This window comes from Vicugna pacos, chromosome 1, assembly GCF_048564905.1.
Source record: "Vicugna pacos chromosome 1, VicPac4, whole genome shotgun sequence".
Classification (NCBI taxonomy): domain Eukaryota; kingdom Metazoa; phylum Chordata; class Mammalia; order Artiodactyla; family Camelidae; genus Vicugna; species Vicugna pacos.
In genome coordinates, this window is record NC_132987.1 from 82,191,978 (window position 1) to 82,214,722 (window position 22,745).

The following is a 22,745-nucleotide window of genomic DNA, read 5'->3' on the forward strand; positions in this document are numbered from 1 at the left end:
TGACCCAGTCTTCTAAGAGTATATTTTTTCAAGCTTAGGCATCTGCCTTCATCTCTAAAGCTTCCCTAGTTTCTTCACATATCCATTTAGGAATAAATAAAACTAGACTCTAATCTATTGTGGCTCAAAAAGAAAAAGTTACTTACTAGATGGCCACAAATTAAACTTATTTGAAATTAATAAGATAAAAACAGTCAAGTAAAATTGATAATTCAATTATTTTAAGACAGCCAGTAGGAATGGCACCTTTTATTTACAAGCATGAGAGAATGGGTGTTTCTTATGCCCAAATCAAGAAATACCTGTCAGAGACTTTGATACCTAAGTTTAGTTTTTAATTAGATTTTAATTTCTAATTTTGGTGTGCAATTCAAAATAACAACCGAAAAAGAAACACTCGAAATTGATGGAAATAATTTCCACAACTTTATAACAAATAATAGCATTCTTTGCACAAAAGTCAATTCTCAAAACCCTCAAACTTCAGAAAACAAAAATAAATTTCCTTTTATACACTTCCCCTTTCCAGTTCCAAAAGTATTATTTTAGAATAAGTATACATGATGTAAAATTCAGCTGAATCAAGTAAGTAACAATCACCCAATGCAAACATCAGCTCTATGCACAGATTTTATATATACTGCTTTCGTATTTCCCTTCTGCTTCTTCTCTAGATAAAAGCAGGACATTGTAAATACTCTCATTAGAAAGTTCTGACCAAGAGCACTGGCCTTTTCAAGTAATTCAGAAAAAAAGTGGACCGTCAAGAGAAACCACTGAGACACAGCAGTCTTCAGTGTGTCACAGGAGCCACTGACTCTAAGCCCCGTTCGTTCACCCCGCTGAAGATGGACCGATCGTGCTGTTCATGAAGATGTGCTCCGTTTCTTTTACCAGATAGGCCACGAACACTCCTCTGCCAACCAAACTTTTCCCTTCCAATTAGGTCGGAACATTTTCCACACTTTTTAGCACAGTAGTATCTCCTCCCAGGAGAAAGCGAGTTCAAGCACACTTATTAGCATCTTTGGTTAAAAGAGCAATATACTGTGTAGATGCTGTTAATAATGGTTCTCCAATGGCTATGTCAAGATTGGAAAAAATACTATAGGTAGGTAAATACGAATGTAATCTGCATTTTCTAAGCTCCTTACAAGTCATTATATAAAGTCCAGCTCTTTTTTAAATTTTGTTCACCCATAAACTTTCTGTAGTGCAGGTTATAAAGAAGGTCACTGAATGTGATTCCTCCAGTCCCCTCCAGGGCAGGCTAGGTCTCCAGGGGGCACACAAAGGATAAGAACATATCCAGTTGGTTCTTCACAATAACTTCATCTGGATGTAGCTTGTGGGGTAGATAATGGGCCAAGGTCATCTCCCAGGCATCGACGAGATACACTCCAACCCCTGAGAACATCTTCCGAAGGACGGTGTCCAGCTGGAAGTTATACCAGTCGCTGTTGAAGAGGCTCACTTCAGGTCCCAGCTCCTGGGCATTGGCTGTCCGTATGACGACCACGGTCTTAGGGCTTCGATCCAGGAGCTGGACCACAGCTCGACGGATGTTCCTGAGCCGCCGGATATACACTTCCAAGGGGAAGGTGCTGAAATGAGACCACACAGCTATGGCAACCACTGTGTTCTTCCCTCCCACAATGCCATTCAGCTCATTTGCCACATATCGGAGGTCATTGCTAAAGACGGTCGTGAAGCGGATCGGTGGGCCGTGGCAGCGGTATTTGAGCAGGATGTTGTGCTTCTGGTCCACCGCAAGGAAGGGACCCACATTCTTGGGACTACCCAAGTTAAACTCCACTAAATCTGAAACAAGGAAAAATCAGTCATAAAAATGTTCAAACAAAGGTACTCAGGCAAAACTGCAAAAAGATACTTGCATAAGACCCTTCATTGTAGGACTTAATTCTTCAAGTTCCCTTTGATGTGTATTTGGGTTTGATACTATGTAAAAAGAAAGAAAAAATTCTATACGTATTGCTATGGAGTAAAACACTAAAGTAGGGGGGAAAATGTTCAAACCAAAATATTTTGATTATTCTTTACTCGGCTTCAAAGAACAGTTTTTAAAAGTACAACAATAAAAGGTGCAACACAAATATAAAGGGAATCCCTATGTCACTTCACCTCGGCCCCCCTGGCTTCAATGGACCCTTATTCTAACATACTTATTATCTAAGTCACTCCATAAGCATGGCATTACATGTTATACCATCAGTGGACAGTCTGTATCTCAGAAACAAAAGAACCCGTTTACCTCTATTAGGCCTAGAAATCTTCCTGTTGGCACTAATTGTTGAATATTTTGAAAATAATTTGACATTTACACATTATTGTTCTAACACACAAATATTATTTCTTCCAGGAAAAGAACTGTAACTTCTGTTTTTTTTTACAAACACATAATAGTAACCAAAAACATCTTTTTGCAATAAGTAAAAGAAGGGAACAATCCTGGCTTTTTTTTTACTTTGAATTTCACCCTATGGATGGAAAATTACGTGAATGTCTTAGAGAACTTCTCTCCCTGTCATAACAAAGACAGCAGCACAAGTCACAATTCCCTTCTCTCTCTCCCCTTTATCCAAGTTGTGTTTCCAAGTCCCGCTCCTCTGAGATCTTCTGAAGATCCCAGGAAGCAGTGCATTATTCTCCCTTATTACTCCTAAAAAACACTGTACAATTCATCACTTAACACTCACGCCATGAGGAAAGACGGTCTCTCTCATACCCCTAAAAATTCCTGTAAGTGCCTATAAATTACAAAGAACAGATTAAGTAACTTTAGGCAACCCAACTGAATGAATATTTCCTAAGCGCCTACTCAGTGGCAGCGCTATTGTGCGAAAAGCCAGCAGTGCTCAGATGGGTAGGTCACTGCGCTTGTCTTCAAGGAGTTTAAGTCAATTCTGAAAAAGTAACATCTCTTAAGGGTTAAAGTTAAGGTGTCACTTTTATCACCATTGGTCCTAGGCTCCTCTTCTAGCTTCTCATACCTAATTCATTACTACTTAGCAATTGGCCCCACTTAAGCTGAATAAAAATTCAACCCACCATTCTCTCTTTTGATTAAGATCAATCACCAACACAGGGCTTTATCGGGCGAAAATCTGTCTGCAAAGGGTATGGTGGAAATGATCAAGAAACTCAATGTGATCACTGCTATGTAAGGAAATACCAAGCTACGTCATTAGAACTTAAGAATCAGGCAGCTACAGACTCCTGGAGGGCCCTGTCCAGCCAGCACCAAACCGTGCTGAGCATCATGCCTCACAAATTCTTTCCCCTCTCCTGATTTTTAACTTATACTTTATCAGCTGGAACTCAACTATCTGTGTTTCAAAAAAAACAGCAAAATAAAAATGGAATTAACTTATTACTTTTGGGGGTCATGTTTAAATTCTCCTTTCCTTTCAAAAATCAAATTGGAAGTAAGTCGATGTAATAAAAAAAAAAGAGAGAGAAAAGAAAAACATCACACACAACAACTCACAATCAACCATGGAATTTGCTTTATGAAAAGCTCTGTCCAGAGTTAGCCACCAAAAAGAGTTCCCACAGAACTATTTCTCAGCTCTCTAAACTGTCAGCGGGATCTTTAGTCCTGCCACCCAGGATCCACCCCTCCTCATTCCATCCACACTCCCGCTGGGAAGAGGAAAAGGTCCACCGTGAGGAAGGGATGACCCTCAACGAGCGGGGTTTTATTCTGAGTCTGAGTCTGAGTCTGGAGAGCCACCCCAAGCCCAGCAGTGAGGCCAGGGAGCTAGGAAGGCTGGACTGAGCAGACTCCCTTGCCAGGAGCCAGCCCCATCTCAGAGTCACACCAGTGGAAGACCCACCGGATGACACAGGGATGGCTCTGCTGCACTGATGCGTGAATACGGACTACACTTTGGCTGCTTCCTTCCAGTTAAATCTACTATAAACTTAGAGGTGGCCCAAACAGAACTAGAAAAGAAACAACTGGAAATGTTCACCTTTATTTTACATCCTAGAAGGTGAGACGTGAAAGACACCTGGGAAGTGACAGTGTCCAGCTGCCTCACCTCACACGTGGAGAAGTGAAGCTCTGAGAAGTAAATGACTCGCCAGCATCACACAGCTAATCAGTGACACGAACTCATCCAGCAGCACCCGGTGCATTCATCAATCCATCGCAACCGCACCACTGATCGGAAACTCACACATCTCTCCAGGGTTAGGATGCCTCTCAGTCCAACAGAAAGTAACTGCTGCCTCTTCTGACGTCTTTCTTCAGGAACCTGAGTGAGTCTGCTTTTTTCAGAGCTGATTCTGTACGTGTGGGAAAGAGTTATGAAACAAAAACGAAGTACTAACCTGGAACAAACGTAGTGAGGTATTCAAACCACTGCCTGATGGTCGAGTCACCAAATAAATACACCACTTTTCTCTGTAAGCATTCTGTAATGTTGTCAGGGTCATTAAACTGGCGCATCTTAAACTTTCTGGGCCTCCACTGATCTTTGTAATAGTAACCAGAAGGAAAAGTTCCCGAGCCTTGAAATAGTTCCAGGTTGTTGGCTTCTGGGGTGAGGGGGAGGAAAAAATAAGATATTCTGAAATTCTTCTCCAATGAACCATACATGAAAATTGTTCTAAGGAACACAATTATGCCCCTGTGTTTGTTAGCCTGCTGGCATAAGGGTAACATTTCCTGCAGTCATCTCAAAGAAAGCCCAGACTTTCCCCCTCCTACAAAAAGTTCTTCTTTGCATAAAAAATGACAAGATGTGAAATGGGTGTGAGGGTGTTGGAAGACAGAAGGGGAAAGGGGACTCTGAGCATTCCCTCTGATTATGCAGGTTATCGAAGCCAAAAATAAAGGCAGGCAAAAACCAGGGAAAAGTGTAGATCTAAGCATCGTCCAACATTATCCCTGAACAGAAAGGTTTCTCCTCCAAATGCCTATGAGGTGAGTAGCAGCTTAAACTCACACTTTACATGTGCATAGTAATATTAGCCCACTCTGTCTCAGCCCATTAAAAAGAAAGTTTTAATCCATGGGTCCTACAATCAGATATTAATTTAGAAACCCACCAATGAACACAGAAAACAAACCAATAACATACAGTCTAAAGAACTGCTCCTCCAGTACAAAAGATTCAGCCGTCCTTATACACAATGAACAGTATGTAAAATGCATCAGCAGTGTGTATGCACGCTTGTAGGCTCGCTGCACATAATGACACAAGCGCCAGGACACCTTTCAGAGGGACAGTCAACACTCTCCTGCCCTAACACCTCCCTCAGAAAGTGCCACTGTAGAAACAGCACGCTTTACATGCTTCAGATCAAACAGAGATGGCGAATACTTCTTGCGAGTTTTACTTTGCACCACTGTTCTGAGCAATTAAAAGTATCACTTCATATGCTGCTCAGCACAGCCCTTTAAGGTAAGTGCTATTATTATCCCTACCATTCAAAACAGTTAGCACCTTGAGCCTAGCCCCAGAGCTAGGAAGTAGCAGATTCAGGATCTAATCCAAGCAGGTGAGGCCCCAATCCATGCTCTCAGCCACGGTGCTACGTCGTCTCTCAAAACACAAATGTTTATAGGTATCAGCCATTTTCTTTTTGGCTTTTTTCCTGAAAGCGTACACTTACTCATTTCTAACACTTATTATTCAAATCTACAACCTCTAAAAAACCACCAATCATTTTATATCACTTCCTTACATACCCCAAGATTCAAACCTTCATTTTAACCCAGTAATTCTACAATCTCACCTGTTAAACCACAATTCAAGATCCAAATGCTCATGACTCAGAAATTTAAGTGAATCTCCTATTTGTGACTGTTTACAGCTTATTTGACTTCTTGATATTATCTGTATTACTCAAAATTATTTTGGTTTTATTCCCTTCAAAGAAGATACCCTATTTGACAAATAGTGCATATTTAATCTTTTCTCTTAGGTATCTAATTCTTAGATAGATCCGGGGACTAAATTGAAAAATAAATAGCATTTTAAAATCTTTTCTACCAAATGTGATTATCAAAGAAAAGTGAGGGGTAGGGTAAACATCTGTTTGGCTTATTCAAAAACAGTTTCTCAACATGTTACCAAGTGTGGCTCTACCACGTCACCACATCTTGCTCAAGTGCCTCATTATATCTGCACGTCAAGGCCACACAGACCAGACAGCTCCAGGGCTGACACCTGGGGCCCCAAGAAAATGTTCACTGAAATGTGAATTAAAAGTGATTTTGAAGTTACAATTTTTAACCACGGTTAATTCAGTAGACTCAGCTATTCTATGTCAAATAAATGTTACCAAAAAATGGATCTATCACACAGGAAACAATTACCATTTCCATTCAAATGTTAATTATATTTACTATCAGAATTAAGTCAAGCAAGCAAATCAATTACTGAACCTGACATTAAATTCTTTAAACATGCAGCACTAGATGAAAATATTTTTAAAGTGAAATGTGTGTACCTACATTGCCCTCTTATGGTCAGCTGGGACAAAAACATTTCCTGATTAATGTGGTATTAAAGCAGTCTGAAGTTGTTAAGAAAGTCAGCGTTTCTTGGAATTCAGAATGCATTTTCAAATAAGATATTTGACATATGAAAGTCTCTTAAATCCATAACATAATCCTTAATGTACTTAACATGTGGAATAAAAATAATTAAAAACAAAAATACGTTATTACTCAATTTTATGGTTATCTTAAATATCAACAGTGAAGGAAGTTTACATGGAGGCAGTTGTAAAAGTAGATATAAAGATCTTTATGCAAAATCAGAAAGAATAGTTTTGATTATTCGCAAGTAAGGTCCTTGCTTCTCTGAAATGTCTTGGCTTCTCTTTGAAGCCCACAGCTTACACTGTCCTCTAAAGGGCATCATCCCATGTCATCCATCAGCCATAATGAGGGCCATCTGGGCCTCGAATGGGACAAACTAAGAGAGAAAAGGCAGAGATCAATTTCCCTAAACTATCCAGAAACAGCAGGATGAGAGGGATACCATGCAAATTAAGGGTGGGAGATGTGTGTGCACATGTGCGATACAGGTCCCTTAACTTCATGGTGTGGAATTATCCACAGAACAGTACAGGGCAGGTCAAAGTGGGGTACATGGTTCATAAGGGGAAAGAAAGACAGGACAGAGAAGACATGGAGGCAAACGACTCCTTGACCAGGGAACACGGGCGGCACAGGAATGCCGCCTCAGGAGATAAGGAATGAGGACAGAGTGTCAAGCTGTCTGGGCACACCCTGCCGAGTGCTGGGAACACAAGGAGATCCCAGCTACACAGCAATTATAGTGGCTTGAGGTCGAGTTTACCCTTGAATTCCCCCCACAAAACCCTGGGAATTTGATTTTTTTTTCTTTATATTTCAGTCGCTCAAAGCTAAGCATTTCACGGAGGAAAGCCAAGAATGCCACATAAGGTAGAAATACCTGTGGATACAGACAATATTGGAAGGGACCTCAGAGGACAGCTACTCCGGTACCTCTTACAGGTGAAGGAAGCAAGTCACAGAGTGACTCAGAAGGCTGAGGAGACAGGCTACGTGGCCGAGGCAGTACCGTTTACGGACACATTCACCTCATTATGGGAAGCGTTGTGGGGGTGGGCCTTCCTCTCCCCAGGGGGATCAGCTTGCTGGATGTCATATGTAGGATATCAGTCCTTCGGTTTTCTAAGTTAACTGGGCCCAGACCTTGGTTTCATTATCTATAAAATGGGTAAACTACTAGTTATTTTGAAGAGTCACTGCGAAAATTCAATTACACAATAGTGTGAAAGCCTGTTTTTAACAGTAAGGGGCTATACTGGAGTGCTGGAAACATTCCATATCTTGATCTGGGTGGTAATTTATTAGTTTTCTTTTACTATGTAAAAAATCACCACAAGCTTAATGGCTTAAAAACAAGGGGTATTTATTTCCCCACAGTACTGCAGGTCAGGAGTCGGGCATGCGGGTTCTCTGCTCAGGGTCTCACAGGTGGAAATCAGGGCATCAGCAGGGCTATGATCCTTTTGGAAGGCTCTGGAGAAGAATCTGCTTCCAAGCTCGTGCAAGTTGTCAGCCAAATTTGGCTCCTTGTGGTTACAAAACTGAGCTTCTCATCTCCCAGCTGCCTGTCAGCCAGGGATGCCCTTCAGCTCTTAGAAGCTGCTACATTCCTTGCCCCCATGGCCTCCTGCATCTTTAAAGCCAGCAACAAAGAAATCTCCCTCACACAGACGCCTTCTCACACTTTCAATCTCCTTCTCGAAGAACCTGGTCCCTGTTAAGGGCTATCTGACTCGGTCAGATCTACCCAGGATAATCTCTCCTTTTTCTAAAGCCAATTTTGTCACAGAATTGAAGGGAAGGGTGTATGTGGGAAGGGAAAGGCATGCATCACTGGGAGTCACCTTAGAACTGACCCTACCTCAGTCACAAAGATATGCACAGATATAAAACTCCATTGTACTACATGCTTATGATCTGTGTGCTCTATTGTATACAAGGTATATTTCAACAGATAAAAATAGTAAAAAGCTACAAAGATGTTAATCTATTGCTACCAGATCTAGACCTATCCTAACTTTCAGTAAGCTCTCCACAAAATGTGAGTTCTAGTTTGATTGTTGATGAGGTTTGAGGCCATCAAGGTCCCTAAGCCATTAGGCTATGATGGTTTGAGGACAACAGCGCAGGTGATTATGGAAATTCAGCCATGATTCTGGCACTGGGAGGGCCTGGCAGAAATCAGGGGCTTGCCCTTGACAAGGTAAAGCTGTGTTCCCTTGCTGGAATTCTCCCCATGCGTGGGGGGTGGCAATCTCAAGCAATCCGTCAGACTCTAAAAATGCAAGTGTGCATCTTAGAACAACTTTACCTTGTGTGCAACCAATTAACTAATACACAAATAATGAAATGTCACAGAGAAAAATAAAACCTTCAAAATACAAGGTTCATAGCTGTAAAGACTATAAACCCTTACAAGGCTAGGGCAAAGAAGACACAAGATGGACCTGAAATACTTTGTGGTGCCAGAAAGTAAGAAAGTGCTCAAAAAATTAAAAAAAAAGTAAAAAATTCAAAAAAAGGATGAGTATGTCAAAAGGACACAGAAGCCAAACTGGAAAAGTTCCCAATTTGCAAAGCTGGAACAATATGAGCAACAACTGAGTTGGATTATAGCCCAAAGCATCAAACCGTCATGAGTCTCTATGGATATAATCAAACAAATGGTAAAGAAGAGACATCTCTTCCTTACAGAAAAATTCCAACTAATAAATGTCTTAAGAATGAGAGATACAGCAAGTCACCATTAGGACATCGCAGAAACAACCGCTGTGGGCAAGGTCTACTGAGTGCCAACACAAGGGGATGAAAATTTAAGCAGAAACAGAATGTTTACAGTCCCTGTCTTAGTTTCCTGTGGCTACTGTAAAAAGTCACCACAAATTTCGTGGCCTAAAACGACACAGACTTATTCTCTTACAGTTCTGAAGGTTGGAAGTCCAAAACTAGTATCACTGGGCCAAAAGCTCTCTCTGGAGGATCTAGGGAAGATCTTGTTTCCTGCCTGTGCTTGAGCTGTATTCTGTGGCTCACAGTCCCTTTCTCCATTTCTAAAGCCACTGTCATGGCATCTTCAAATCTCTCTCTGCTTCTATCTCCCGTCTTCTGTGTGAAGTCTCTCTCTGCCTTCTCCTTAAAAGGACACTTGTGCTTGCATTTAGGACCCACTCAGACAATCCAGATAATCTCTCCCTATCTCAAAACCCTTAACTTAATCACATATGCAAAGTTTCTTCTGCCAAATAACATTAACAAATTTGAGGGATTAGGATCCGGATATCTTGGGGGCCATTTTCAACCTACCACAGTCTCAAAGTATCTCCCCAGAATACTAAGTAAACACAAAGATTAAAATAGTAAGCTTACAGTGGAAAGCCCAGGCAGGTACCACTTTAACCAAGTGGTCAAGGTTAGCTAACATCCTTAGCAATACACATCATGAGCCCCCTTAAAAGAGTACAATATCATTTCTGTCTTATTCTTCCCAAAAATGCATAACCTCATTCCAATCATAAGAAACTATTAGACAAACCCAAATTTAGAGAGATTCTAAAAAATATCTGATCAGTGCTGTTCAAAAGTGTCAAAGTCACAGAAGACAATAAGGGACAAAGGTCTGTTACAGAGGGAAGACTAAGGAACTGTGGAACCAAATACAGTGTGAGAGCAACACTGGATTCTGGAACAAGAAAGGGGGACATTAGTGGAAAAACTGATGAAATCCAAATAAAATCTATTGTTAAGTTAGTAACATTGTATTGATGTTAAATTCTTAGTTTTGATAAGTGTTCTGTGATTTCTTAAGATGCATAAGGGAAACTGGGTAAAGGCAACCACAGAGCTTTGTACTATTTCTATAACTCTTACTTAAGTCTAAAATTATCCGAAAACAAAATGTTGTTTAAAAAGTACAAAGACTACACTTCAATAAACATATACATATATACCAAAAAAAAAAAAAAAAACTACGACGAGAACAGAGGAATGGAGGGAGGCAGGGACGGAAAAAGGAAGAAATGAAAGTAGGAAGAATGTGAGCCTTTTGTTTGGGATCTTTGAGTGCCCACTGCTGGTCACTAAGGTGAACTTCAGTGAAGTTCCCCTAGGCTGGACTTTGATGACAATCGCTTTTCTCTTTCCTTCCCAATTATTTACCTGCTCCGAGATGGTTTTCTCGAAGTCAGGCTACTCTGCTCCTACTGATTCATGGTTGCTTTCTTCCTCTAAAAGTCCATCAAAAGCCTCACTAGTTACTGAATCTTTCTTGTCTCTAAACAGAATAGGACATCACAAACCCACAACCACTTCCTGGCTGAACCCTAAGACTTGACAGGTGCAAGTAAACCATGCAAAGCTCCTTCCACTGCCCACCCCACCGGCCAGCCAGGGACAACACAAGGTGGGCAAGCCAGCCAACCGGGGCTGTGGAGGAAAAGGACAGATGCAGCAGTGGGTCGGTGCTTGCTGAGGGGTCAGACGTGAGAGAGCGTGAGCGGTCCAGCACTATTGCAGGGTATTATGTCTACTAACATCTTGACTGTGGGGTTGACGGCCAGGCAGATAAAAGGTAAGCAACTTCTATTAACGACGTTTCACTTGCGTATCCTCTAAAATTAGTAACTCACTGGGTTCAAGTAAATCAAATACAGCTCTTCACTAGGAAAAGACTGGGATTTCTTGTGACACATGACAGTGAAGACCAGAGATACAGACTGGTAGTGTCCTGCCTGCATACGGGCCACAGATACATTTTATTTACCCCACACAATATTTTTAAAAGTTTTGAATTGTATTGCCAATGCTTTGACATCTGGAGATACTACGTTCAAAACTTAAAGAATTCCGTATTTTCATAGGAGAAAAACTATAGATCTGGCCATACTAGGTCTCCATTTCTGCATGACAACAACACACAGGTCCTGAGAGGCTGCCTCCTTTAGCTGGCCCCTGCTCCTGGGGTCCTTGACCACCACTCACACAAGACATGCATACGGCTAATAGCCACCCTGGTGGGTTTGTGTACCTCGTCCCTGTGGCATTAGTGTTTGCACGATCTGCTCTGTGGGATACTATACATGTGCTTTCAACAGTTAAAAGGGCCTCGTCTGCCATATGCATTTGATCTTAGCCAAAAGGCCGAGAAGTGATCACCTGTCATCTGCATCAGCCTCCTTAATCATGTTCCTCCTCTCTTTCTACTACAAGTCACTATAGCTAATTATATCCGCTCTGCAAAGAAAAAGCACATACATTTACTCTTCTGAATTTCTTTTACTTTTTAAAAACACCTTTATTGTGGCATGATTCCTGTACAGTAAACTTTCTCTTACTTTTAATAATATCCTGTATCAGTGGATCAGAATCACCTAGAAGGTTTGTTAAAACAGTATTAAAGGAGAAAGGGGGGGGGCTTTGTAACATTGGTGAAACTACAGAGATTCAACATACTTAGCAGGAAAAATAACAAATCGTCAAGCTCATTCCTTTTTACCTTTTATACTCCTGGGAATCACAGTCACCCAGTCAGGCCCACTGGAGTTGATTGGCATTTTGATATTGACACCACTTTAAGAGGAAGAAAGAGTACAAAGTTTAGATTCAGGAACATTTATTTCCCAATATGTATTTTTATTTCTAAATTTTTTAATGGACATGATTTCATAGAGCTTTATTAAAAAGAAATATTCTTATAAATGTTAATCAATACACTTGACAATTAACAAACTAGTTATAATAAGCATGTCATATGGATATATAAACTGAATAAGAATTACATAGATTCTTAATTTTTCTCTGCTTCACCCTTAGAGTTGCAAACTCCAAAATGACAAATTCTGTTCAAATTACTTACTTCCCCTTGACTCAGAGAACGGCTTGCCTGATGAGAATATCTATTTCATCATTACTTAGTTTTCAGGCTGCAAGCCTATGGAGCAGTAAGTCGTGGGTCAGAGCAGTAAGCGGCAAGGCCGCTTAGGCCTTGCCCAGAGTGGAGATGAGTCCTAACTGGGAACACCTGTCCCCAGGTACATGCTCATGCAGCACTCGTTACTATGGCTCTGTAGGGTCTGTCCCCCCTGCTAAAACATGTCCTCCTCAAAGACACGGATTGTGTCTCACTCGCCTTTTGTCTTCAGCACTCAGCACAGGCCCTGGACTAGAGTCCATGTTCAGGAAATATTTGATGGAGAAAAAGTGGAGGAGAATGGAGTCCGGGAGAAGTGTACTGAAAACTCTGTGTAACTATTCCAGAAACTGGCTCACAATAATTACGCCTCTTGCACTTAGACCAAAAACAAACAAACAAATAAAATGCTAACTTTCCAAATCTGATATGGGAACGTGCAGTTGTAGTATTTCATTTTATCGAAAGTCCATTCAAAACAGATTTGCTCTTAAATAATTCTTAAGCTTCTACTGTGTGCCAGGCACTACCCTAGATACCAAGGATGTAAAAGTAAACAAAACACACTGCATCTCCTCCTTCGTGGCACTGGCATTCAAATGAGGGAGGGAGACAAAAAATCAGGAAGGAAGGAATTACAGGATGCTATATCAGAGAATAAGAGAATTTCACAGATATATAATGGTGACATTTAATAGACAACATGACTCTAGAGAGCACACATAAACTGCTCTCATGAATTTAGAGTTTTAAAAAGAAAACTTCACATCTCTGTAATTTTCCTGTAAAAATGTTTAATCTCAATCTAATCATGCAGAAACAATAAAGCAGAAAATCCAAATTAAGATACATTCAACAAAAACAGTGACATCAACATTGTCAATGTTGTAAAAATGCAAAACAAGCTAGAAAATTCTTCTGGATTAAAGGAGATTAAAGAGACAATTAAATAGACTGTGTGATCATAGATTTGGTTAGTTAAAATAAAAGAGCTAGCTATAGAGGATATTCCTGGGACAACTGGAGAAACCTGAATATAGACTGCATATTAAATAATAACATTGTATCAATGATAAATGTCCCAAGTGTGATCACTGTGCTATGGTTGTATGTTGGAGAAAGTCTATGTTCCTAGGAGGTGCCTAGTCATGGGGTGCAGTGCCAGGATGTCTGAAACTCACTCTCAAATGGCCTGAGGGGGAAAAATTATACACAGACACACACATATAAACACACATACAGAAAGAAAGAAAGCAAGTGTGGCAAAACATTAACGATGGTGACTCTAGGTTAAAGGTATATGGGTGCTTAACTTTCGTTATTCCTGCAGTGTTTCTACAGATTTGAAGGGGTTTTTTTTAATACAAAGTTAGAAAGGGAAAAAAAAGTACAAATCACACTGAAATAAAAGGGAAGCTTTTAATGTGATAAGCTTATTCTTTCAAAAGGTTCTCTTATGGGATCTTTTAAGCAAAATACTGTTGTTCTTTCCAAAACCAACACTTTTTTTCCCTTATGAGTAAAGAACAAAGATGAGATCACTTTAATTATCCAACTGTCATTTGGGAACCAAAGCCCAAAGCTAAGCTTCTTAATCCTTTCTGAATTAAGCAACATTATGAGCCACCAAGGAAGAGCAGTGAAAATCAGTACCAGCTTAAAAATTCAGGCCATGAGCTCAAAATAGTACACTCAAAGACCCCTCAAATGATCTATTTCGATCTTTCCCTTATTCTTTTCAGTTAGCCTAATGCAAAATTTCAGATTTTTAACAGAGTAAACAATGCAAAAAATAAAATCAGTATCAGGATTCTGTCAAATATTATGCCACCTCAATCACTTCTCCCAGCAAACTTCCAGGTAAGGAGAGTTTTTAATGACTCTACTACAAGGTATCAACAGCCAGCCTCATCCCCCACATACAAGTAAAGGCACGGGCAGACACTGCTTTATCCTTCGGGAGTCATGGGCGATTTTTTGGTTTTAATGGTGCCATTTAGTGTTACATTTTACACTAACTGAATCCTCTAACCTTTTCCCCACTGTTTTCCACGTGGAATTTCAGTAACTTGCGAGCTCTACTTCCTCCTCTTCACTAAGCCACTAAATGGACTGACAACACAACTCTAAAAGGGTGAAACTGCCTCATACAGAGGCAGAAAGTACACAGAAATGAAGCAATCTGCTCACAGTCATCGATAAATAGCGTGTCTAAGATCGGAACCCGAGAATAAATAAAACTAGAGCCCTCCTGCACTGAGCCATGCAAAAAGCTAGGCGGCTCTCTCACGGAACAGTGCAGCAGCGCACTGGGAGTAGTGCTCCCTCTGCTGGCCTTCTCAGAGCACACATGAGCCCATCACATACGTACTTCAACTGGACAGAAAGCTGACTACCGGAAAAGCAAAAAAATCAGTGTTTTATTTAGAAGCTCCTATAGACCACACATCTTACATAGGAACTTTTCTCCCACCAAGGAATGAGTGGACATAGAATAAAAAAATTTAGGGTGCCCAGATATATGCAACAAAAATCCCTCTCTACCAGGGAATGTATAAAAAGCATGTATTTCATTTCAAAATAAAAAACATGTTACGTTCTTTCAAATAATTGTATTTTTGACTATGTAATTTTTCTAACTTTTTATTTCTTAGGAATGTTATTTTATTTCAGAACCATGTAGAATGTTGAAGAAAATGGAAATTTTAATTCATACTGATTCTATACACTTCCTTCTGGACATTATTCCATATATTGATCATTATGAGGGAAAAGTTTTACATTTATCTTCAAAAAAACAGGAGTATGTACACAAGTCTGGAATAATTTCAACAGCTGTTAACTTAAAAAATACAGTTTGCTGTGGTATCCCTGGCTTCCCACGTTTATCACTAAATCCACTCAGCAACGCTACCACATTCACAGTCTTTTTCCTATCCGTAAATGTTCATATGATTTTAACAACAGGTAACATGTACATCACTGGAGATTTTTTAAGTTTATGAGACATGAAGATAAAACACCGGCCTGACTATCAGACCTCTCTCTGCCCTATTCTTAGGTGTTTTTTTTTATCTGCTTTGTGAATAAGCAATGTTGCTTACACAGATATAGACATGCTATGCAGTTCCAAAGTGAAAGACAACGAAAGTAAAAGAACAAAAACTTAAGGTCTTTAATTTGAACTGAAATAAGCACACTAATCACAAATGTAAATCTTCAATTATTTTCTTACTCACCACCTCTCCTGAATTGGGCCAAGTTCAGAGAGATATAAGCAGCACATAACCAAAACACTAAAGTCTCCTACACGGGACAAGGACAATGGAAGGGGACTCTTAAATCACCCCCTAGAGCAAGGAGCACATACCTCTGGAAGAAAGCAGTTTCTGCAGCCGTTAGAAGGCCCTTCAGGTATCCGCCTTTGAAATGGTTAATTCTGCTACTGCATGGGAGCTTCTTTGGTTTGAAGCAGAACCAGGGCTCCCCAGTGTAGAGATCTGTAAAGTTGCACAGGGGAAGACCCCCAGGAAGACACACGTTGCACTCAGTAGTCTCAGAAATTCTCCCTGAACGGAAGAGACTCTTGAAATACACCCTATCTGGTTTCCCTTCCTGTAGGTGCTGAAGAACTCTGATCCCTTCGCTGGGGTGGACCAGAGATATGGCCACTTTAACTTTGCCTGGCCAGAGCAGAGTGAAAAAGACCTTGTAAAACCCATTCTGGTAGTCTACCACTCTGCCCACGGCCCCCGCCTGCAGCTTAGGAGAGTGGATTCTGGCCTGCAGGTAGTCTCCACCATACTTCTTGGGCTTTCTTTGAAAATCCTGTACATGAACCAGAACCTCTAGCTGGCTTCCCACCTTGAAGAGGGCTGCAGAGTTCAAGATGACGAAGTAGCTGGAAGAAGGGTCAGTGCTCTTCAAAAAGGGGACTGGGCCCACGTCAGGCACCTGCCACTGGAAGGCAGCCAGCAAGGAGTCCTCCTCCAGGCGCTCCTGGCTGGACAGAGTCTGGTGCTCATAGCCGCAGTACGGATTCCGGCTAACTCCTGTCACCTGGGAGGAAACAAAGTGTCCACTACTGTCGATGAACGTGGCTGAAGCAGTCTCATGGTCCAAGTACTGAAGAGAAAGACACAAACAGCAGAAACCACAGCTATAATGAGTCTCCTTATATTCAACCAAATAAATCTCTACTGCATTTTAAATTTTAATAAACCTTACTTGGGACAACATTATTTCAAAACCACAGCTCACTATGTTTACAGGTTCCCACAGTAAATATCAGAGAAAAATTCCCTTGGTGCTTCCAGAAAGAGAAGGGGAAAAGGACTCATTTTGAAATACAGTCGTCCCCTGTTATCCACAGGAGGTATGTTCCAAGACCCCCAGTGGATGCCTGAAACTGTGGGTAGTAACAAGCCCTATATATCCTGCTTTTTCCTACACATATATACCTATGATAAATTTTAATTTATAAGTTAGACATACGAGATTAACAACAAAAACTACTAATAAAATAGAACAATTACAGCAATATGCTGTAATAGAAGTTAGGTGAATGTTGTCTCCCTGTCTCAAAATATCTTATTGTGGTGTACTTGTCCTTCTCGAGATGCTGAGATGATAAAACGCCTACGTGATGAGATGAAGTGAGATGAATGACGCGGGCACTGTGACATGGTGTCAGGCTGCTACTGACCTTCTGACCACACGCCAGAAGGAGGATCATCTGCTTCAGGTGATCCTGGGCTGAGCCATGATGATGTCGAGGGCTGAGGGTCCTGGGTGGGACAGAGCAGGATGGCATGAGATTTCATCATGCTACCCAGAACAATGCACAACTCCAAACTGGTGAGTTGTTTATTTCTGGAATTTTCCGCTTAATATTTTCAGACCATGATTAACCACAGGTAACTACAACCACAGAAAGTGAAACTGCGGATGGGAAGACTACTGTATATCAGAGTATTCTGTTCTTCTTGACAAGGTCTGCCCTCAAGAAAAACTATGTATTTTACCAGAGCCTAATCTCTTGGGGTTTTATCAGAGCCTAACCAAACTAGGGTAAGGGACAAACTCAGCTCCGGCCCATGCTAACCATTCCACCCAACTGAAGGACTGAAGGTAGGGCTAAGAAGCAATTTTGAAGTTCTAGGCCCACTAAAGGACTGAGAAACCTAAGGCTGCAAAGCACTTCGCCTCCCTCACACCTCACCACCACACCACCGCGAGCCAATTTACTGGAGTTCATTTTACCCAGTACATCACAGCCAGCTTTCAATAAAAAATTACAAGATATACTAAAACATAGTTTGAAAACATAGATCAAATATCAGAACCAGACTCAGATATGGCAAGGCTGTAAGAATAATCAGACTGGGAATTTAAAACAACTGTGATTTAAGACAACATGCAAGAACAAATGGGCAATGTAAAGACAGAGATAAAAATTCCAAGAAAGAATCAATAAGAACTGTCAGGCAGAGCAGAGAGGATTTTTAAGGAAGGGAAAATACTCTGTATGATATTATAACGACTGGCAGATATCCTTGTACATTTGTCCAAACCCACGGAATGCACAACACCAAGAGTGAATCCTAAAGTAAATATGGAGCTTGGGTGATCATGATGTGTCAATGGAGGGTCATCCTTGGTAAAAAATGTACCATTCTGGTGAGTGATGACAGTAACGGGGAGGCCATGCATGTGTAGAGGCAGGGAGCATATGGTGAGTCCTTGCGATCCTCCTGCAGTGAAAGCCCCATCAGTTGGCTTTTCTTTTCTGTAAGGCAAGTGCCTGACTTTCGCTGCCAAGACACCCACACGACTAGGTAAAGAGCCAGGCTCTCCCCTTGCCTCCAAGGCTTCTTTGATTTAGAGATCTTGCCTGACCTAAGTGATCATTTGGGCTGCTTGTTTTTCTCTTCCCATGCTTTAAGCTCCCACTCCTATGTTTTAAATTCACCAGTAAAGAGTAAATCCATGAAACCCGAGACCCCCTCCCTTCACCCCAATAAAAGCAGAACCCCGGGCCCATGCTCTCTTTTTCTCTACCCATAACCTTGCTAGGTGGCTTCAGGCTTGCCATTACCCGCCAGGACCGATGAGTAACAAACCCTGATCTTTTTTTCAGAGTTTCCTGATGGTTATGCTGAGGACATCTTGCAATCATAATAAGAACCACAAAAGTGGGGGAGGGTATAGCTCAAGTGGTAGAGTGTATGCTTAGTATGCATGAGGTCCTACGTTCAATCCCCAGTACTTCCTCCAAGAACAAATAAATAAGTAAACTTAATTATACCTCCCAACCAAACAAACAAAAAAACCACAAGGGCTGGTCCAGCCACAACATTGGTTATTGACAGGCTGAGACAGACACAGAACACTTCCTCTCAATTTTGTTGTAAACATAAAATTTCTCTTAAAAAAATTATTTGACTGGATAAAGAAGTTGTGAGATATACACACACACACACACACACACACACACACACAATGGAATACTACTCAACCATAAAAAAGAATAAAATAACACCATTTGCAGCAACATGGATGGACCTGGAGATCATTCTAAGCCAGAAAGAGAAAGAAAAATACCATATGATATCACTTATATGTGGAATCTAAAAAAGAAAGGACACAAATGAACTTATTTACAAAACAGAAATAGACTCACAGACATAGAAAACAAATTTACAGTTCCAGGGTGGGTAGGGGGTGGGAAGGGATAAATTGGGAGTTTGAGATTTGCAGATACTAACTACTATATATAAAATAGATAAGCAACAAGTTTATACTTTATAGCACAGGGAACTATATTCAATATCTTGTAGTAACCTATGAGAAAGAACATGAAAAGGAATATATATATGTATATGGATGACAGAAATATATATAATATATAAATACATATGTATATGTATGACATACACATATGTATGTGTATATATGCTGCACAACAGAAATTGACACATTGTAACTCACTGTACTTCAATTCAAAAAAAGCTCCAAATGGACAAAGAAAAAAAGATTATTAAAATAAAAAAGAATCAATCCATAGAGTGCACATTAGACTTAATTACAGTTAGAGCAATAAAACTAAAGATTATAAAACCTGATGATGCAAAAGAAATATGATAGCTAACAGAGGTCAAATGTAAAATAACGCAGGAGCGTTTTTTTTCTTCCTCACTTACAGGAAGGTGTTAAGATGTACTATCTATCTAGGAAAAGGAAAGGCCTAAATACAGTATCTAAAGTGCAGAAATAAAATAATTTTACAAATTTTGGAAGGAGAAATGTGTGACAAAGTGGGAGTTACCAGAAGACCTCACTTTTCATTACCTTAACTGGAGCAGTTGTATCAACTCGTATCTATTAAGCACCCAGTGCTGGACACTCTTTGAAGGACCTTACATAAATCTTTCAATACAACATTCAAATTATCCCATGAGATAAGTCCTATTATTATGTCCATTTTATAGACAAGAAAACTGAGGCAGAGAATGGCTTAATAATTTGCTCAAGGTCACATAGGTTACAAGCAGCAAAACAGATTGAAACCCAGCAGTCTGACTTCAGGTCTGTGTTCTTAACCACTCACACTTCACTGCCTGGTGTAGAACAGTCAGGAGGTAGAGCGTAAAGGTGACAAATCAAGATAGAACTATGTAATGTGTAATCAGTGCTAACTACCCAAATAACTAAAAACTGGCCATTACATCAAAGAAACAGCACCAAGAGTGAAGACTGGGGAGGGAATTCAATTAGGTACTTAATGCCACTCTATTCTTTGAAGTGTTTTATATTTTTCATTCACTACTTTCTTAATAAACAGAAGGACAGATGAACAAATGGATGGGAAAAAGAGTTATGTACCTGCAAAATTGTAATTTGTAAGAAATGTATGTTTGGTCTTCATCTATAGTTCCTGGCTCACAGCTCCCAAAACCCTTTGAATTTCCTCAGTGATACGAGCAATGGGAGCATCTTTGGCTGTAACATTCGGTTTTGTGTTCTCAGTTCCTGAAAACACTTCAGAGCCTAAAGGGGAAATGGATGTCTTGTTATTTGTAACAAGCTCCTTTCCACCACAACTGGGTTTATGTTAATGAGGTAGCTTTTGGAAAGCACCTGAGGATGGGGGCTGGTTGTCAGGGGAACCAACCTCGATTAGAGGGTTGGAACTTTCAGTCCCACCCCTGACCTCCAGGAAAAGAAAAGGAGAGTGGCTGGAGGCTGAATCAACCACCAATGGCCAATGACTTAATCAATTGTGCCTAAGGAATGAAGCCTCCATAAAAACCCAAAAGGATGGGGTTTGGAGAGCTTCCAGGTTGATGAACACATGGAGATTCAAGGAGGGTGGCTCACTCAGAGCATGGAAGCTCCCCACATACCTTGTTCTACACGTCTCCTCCATCTGGCTGTTCCAGACTTATAGCTTTTCAAATTAACCAGGAATCGTGTAAGTAAAATGTTTCTCTGATTTCTGTGAGCTGCTCTAGAAAATTAACTGAAGCCAAGGCAGGAGCCATTGGAACCTCTGGTCTATAGACAGTCAGTCAGAAGCACAGGTGACAACCTGGAATTACGACTGGCATCGGCAGGGGCGGGCTTGGGGGAGTCTTGTACGACTGAGCCTTAACCTGCAGGACCTGACGCCGTCTCCAGATAGACAGTGTTGTTACCAAACCAAACTTGGGTCCACTCGCCTGAGCACAATAAAGTCAATCTTTTCAGTGGGTTGTGGGGAAGGAAAGGGCAGTGTTTATCATAAGCTGCCAACAAGGAGTCCAGGGCAGCTAATGCTCTAAAACACTAAGACTCCTGAATGCTTGTCAGGAGAGCACTTCTGAAGGCAAGGTGAGGAGGGGAGTCACAGGGTATGTGGCCCGCTCGTGCACAGTGCCCTGACTGGTTGATGGCGAGGTAACAGGGTGGTGTCACAGGGATTAACGTTATCAATCCTCAGGCTCCAGTAGATCTGGGGGCTATGTGCTCATGGTCATCAAGTAGTTAACTTCTTCCATTTGGTGGGGATTTTACCATCTGTAAAACAACTCAGGAAATGGGCATCAGATACTGCTACCTACATACTTCAGGCAGGAACTAAATATTCTGTGACTGCCCTATGGCTGACTAACTGTTTCCCTTGTTACCAGTTCTCCTGGCCCAACTGCTACTTTTTCACTACACATTCGCATCCTTTCAATCATTAATTCTTGAGCCAGGCTTTCGTGACTCAGGGGAGGCTTAGGAGACTGTAGCTTTCCTACAAATGAGAGGCAGGCAGAGGACACGGGGGTGTTAGGGCAGGCAGGTAACTAGGTATGAGCAGAGAAAGAGGGCCACAGGACAAATGGCAGGAAACCATACATCCTGTAAACAACAGGGGGTCCTTGGACAGAGAGAGAAACCTAGGAACCTCTAGACTAACACAAAAGCACACATTTTGGGATGATGAGTGTCCTGGAGGCAGATGAAGAAGGGTGGGAAAAGATGGGAATCTCTAGCGTTTGAATGTAACCTTTTGTTCGTTATGCCCTCATTACAATAAAATTAGCCCCATAGGTTAGAAGTACCCATCACGTATCAACACCCTGACACTTCTGATCCAGACTAAATGAGGACAAAAATCCCTCTTCCCCTCAGGAAGGTGGAGCTGGGATGAAAATCAAAGATACGATCCCAAACCCCTCTCTCCTCAGTGAATATCCCACTTATTCATTTTTACACCCCATGTAACCAGCTTGCCAAAGAAACTCAGCAGAGCTGCTCACCTGGGTTTGCCCACTCTCCCCTTGAGAGCATCCTATCACTTAATAAATCCTTGCTTTGCTTTCTTGGCCTCTGCACCTCATCTCTGAATTCTTTCTGCTACGAGACAAAAACCTACTCTCCAGTAACAGGGGGAGGGGTCTGTCCCGTGAAGGCCCCATAAGGTCCTGCTTGGTTACAGTGTCAGAACTGAGTTGAATCATAGGTTGCTCTGCTAGTGTCCAAGAATTGCCTGGTGGTATGAAAAAAATGCTTCCTCCACACATTGGTACTGGTTGCAGAAGCTTTTGGGTACCTAACCCAGGAAACTCTATCTTACATTACACAGTAAGTTAAATTGCAAGGGAGAACAACAGCAAGGCAAAACCGAAAATCACTCTCCTCAATAAACAGTATTAGCTATTACAAACCACTTAAGCAAGGCTTCAGGCTCCCCATCTATGCCAAACCACTTCAAAATTCTATACAAGGTAAACG

At 41.1% G+C, this 22,745-nt stretch overlaps 1 protein-coding gene across 6 annotated transcripts in view; it reads right to left on the bottom strand.

Annotated features, from left to right (window-relative positions):
• Positions 1 to 326: 326 nt before the first annotated feature.
• Positions 327 to 22,745, bottom strand: part of NXPE3 (neurexophilin and PC-esterase domain family member 3) — a 34,421-nt gene continuing 12,002 nt past the window's right edge. For 3 of the 6 annotated variants that reach the window (XM_015242441.3, XM_031672189.2, XM_072965945.1), the window contains 4 exons: positions 15,853 to 16,607; positions 12,069 to 12,142; positions 4,357 to 4,563; positions 327 to 1,821 (listed from right to left, as the gene is read on the bottom strand). In XM_015242441.3, the coding sequence (XP_015097927.1) occupies positions 1,271 to 1,821; positions 4,357 to 4,563; positions 12,069 to 12,142; positions 15,853 to 16,607 (1,587 nt within the window). In that variant the 3' untranslated portion in view covers positions 327 to 1,270. Of the gene's footprint in view, positions 1,822 to 4,356; positions 4,564 to 12,068; positions 12,143 to 15,852; positions 16,608 to 17,187; positions 17,270 to 22,745 lie in introns of all 6 variants that reach the window. The other 3 variants (XM_072965961.1, XM_031672190.2, XM_072965957.1) reach the window with 3 other exon arrangements.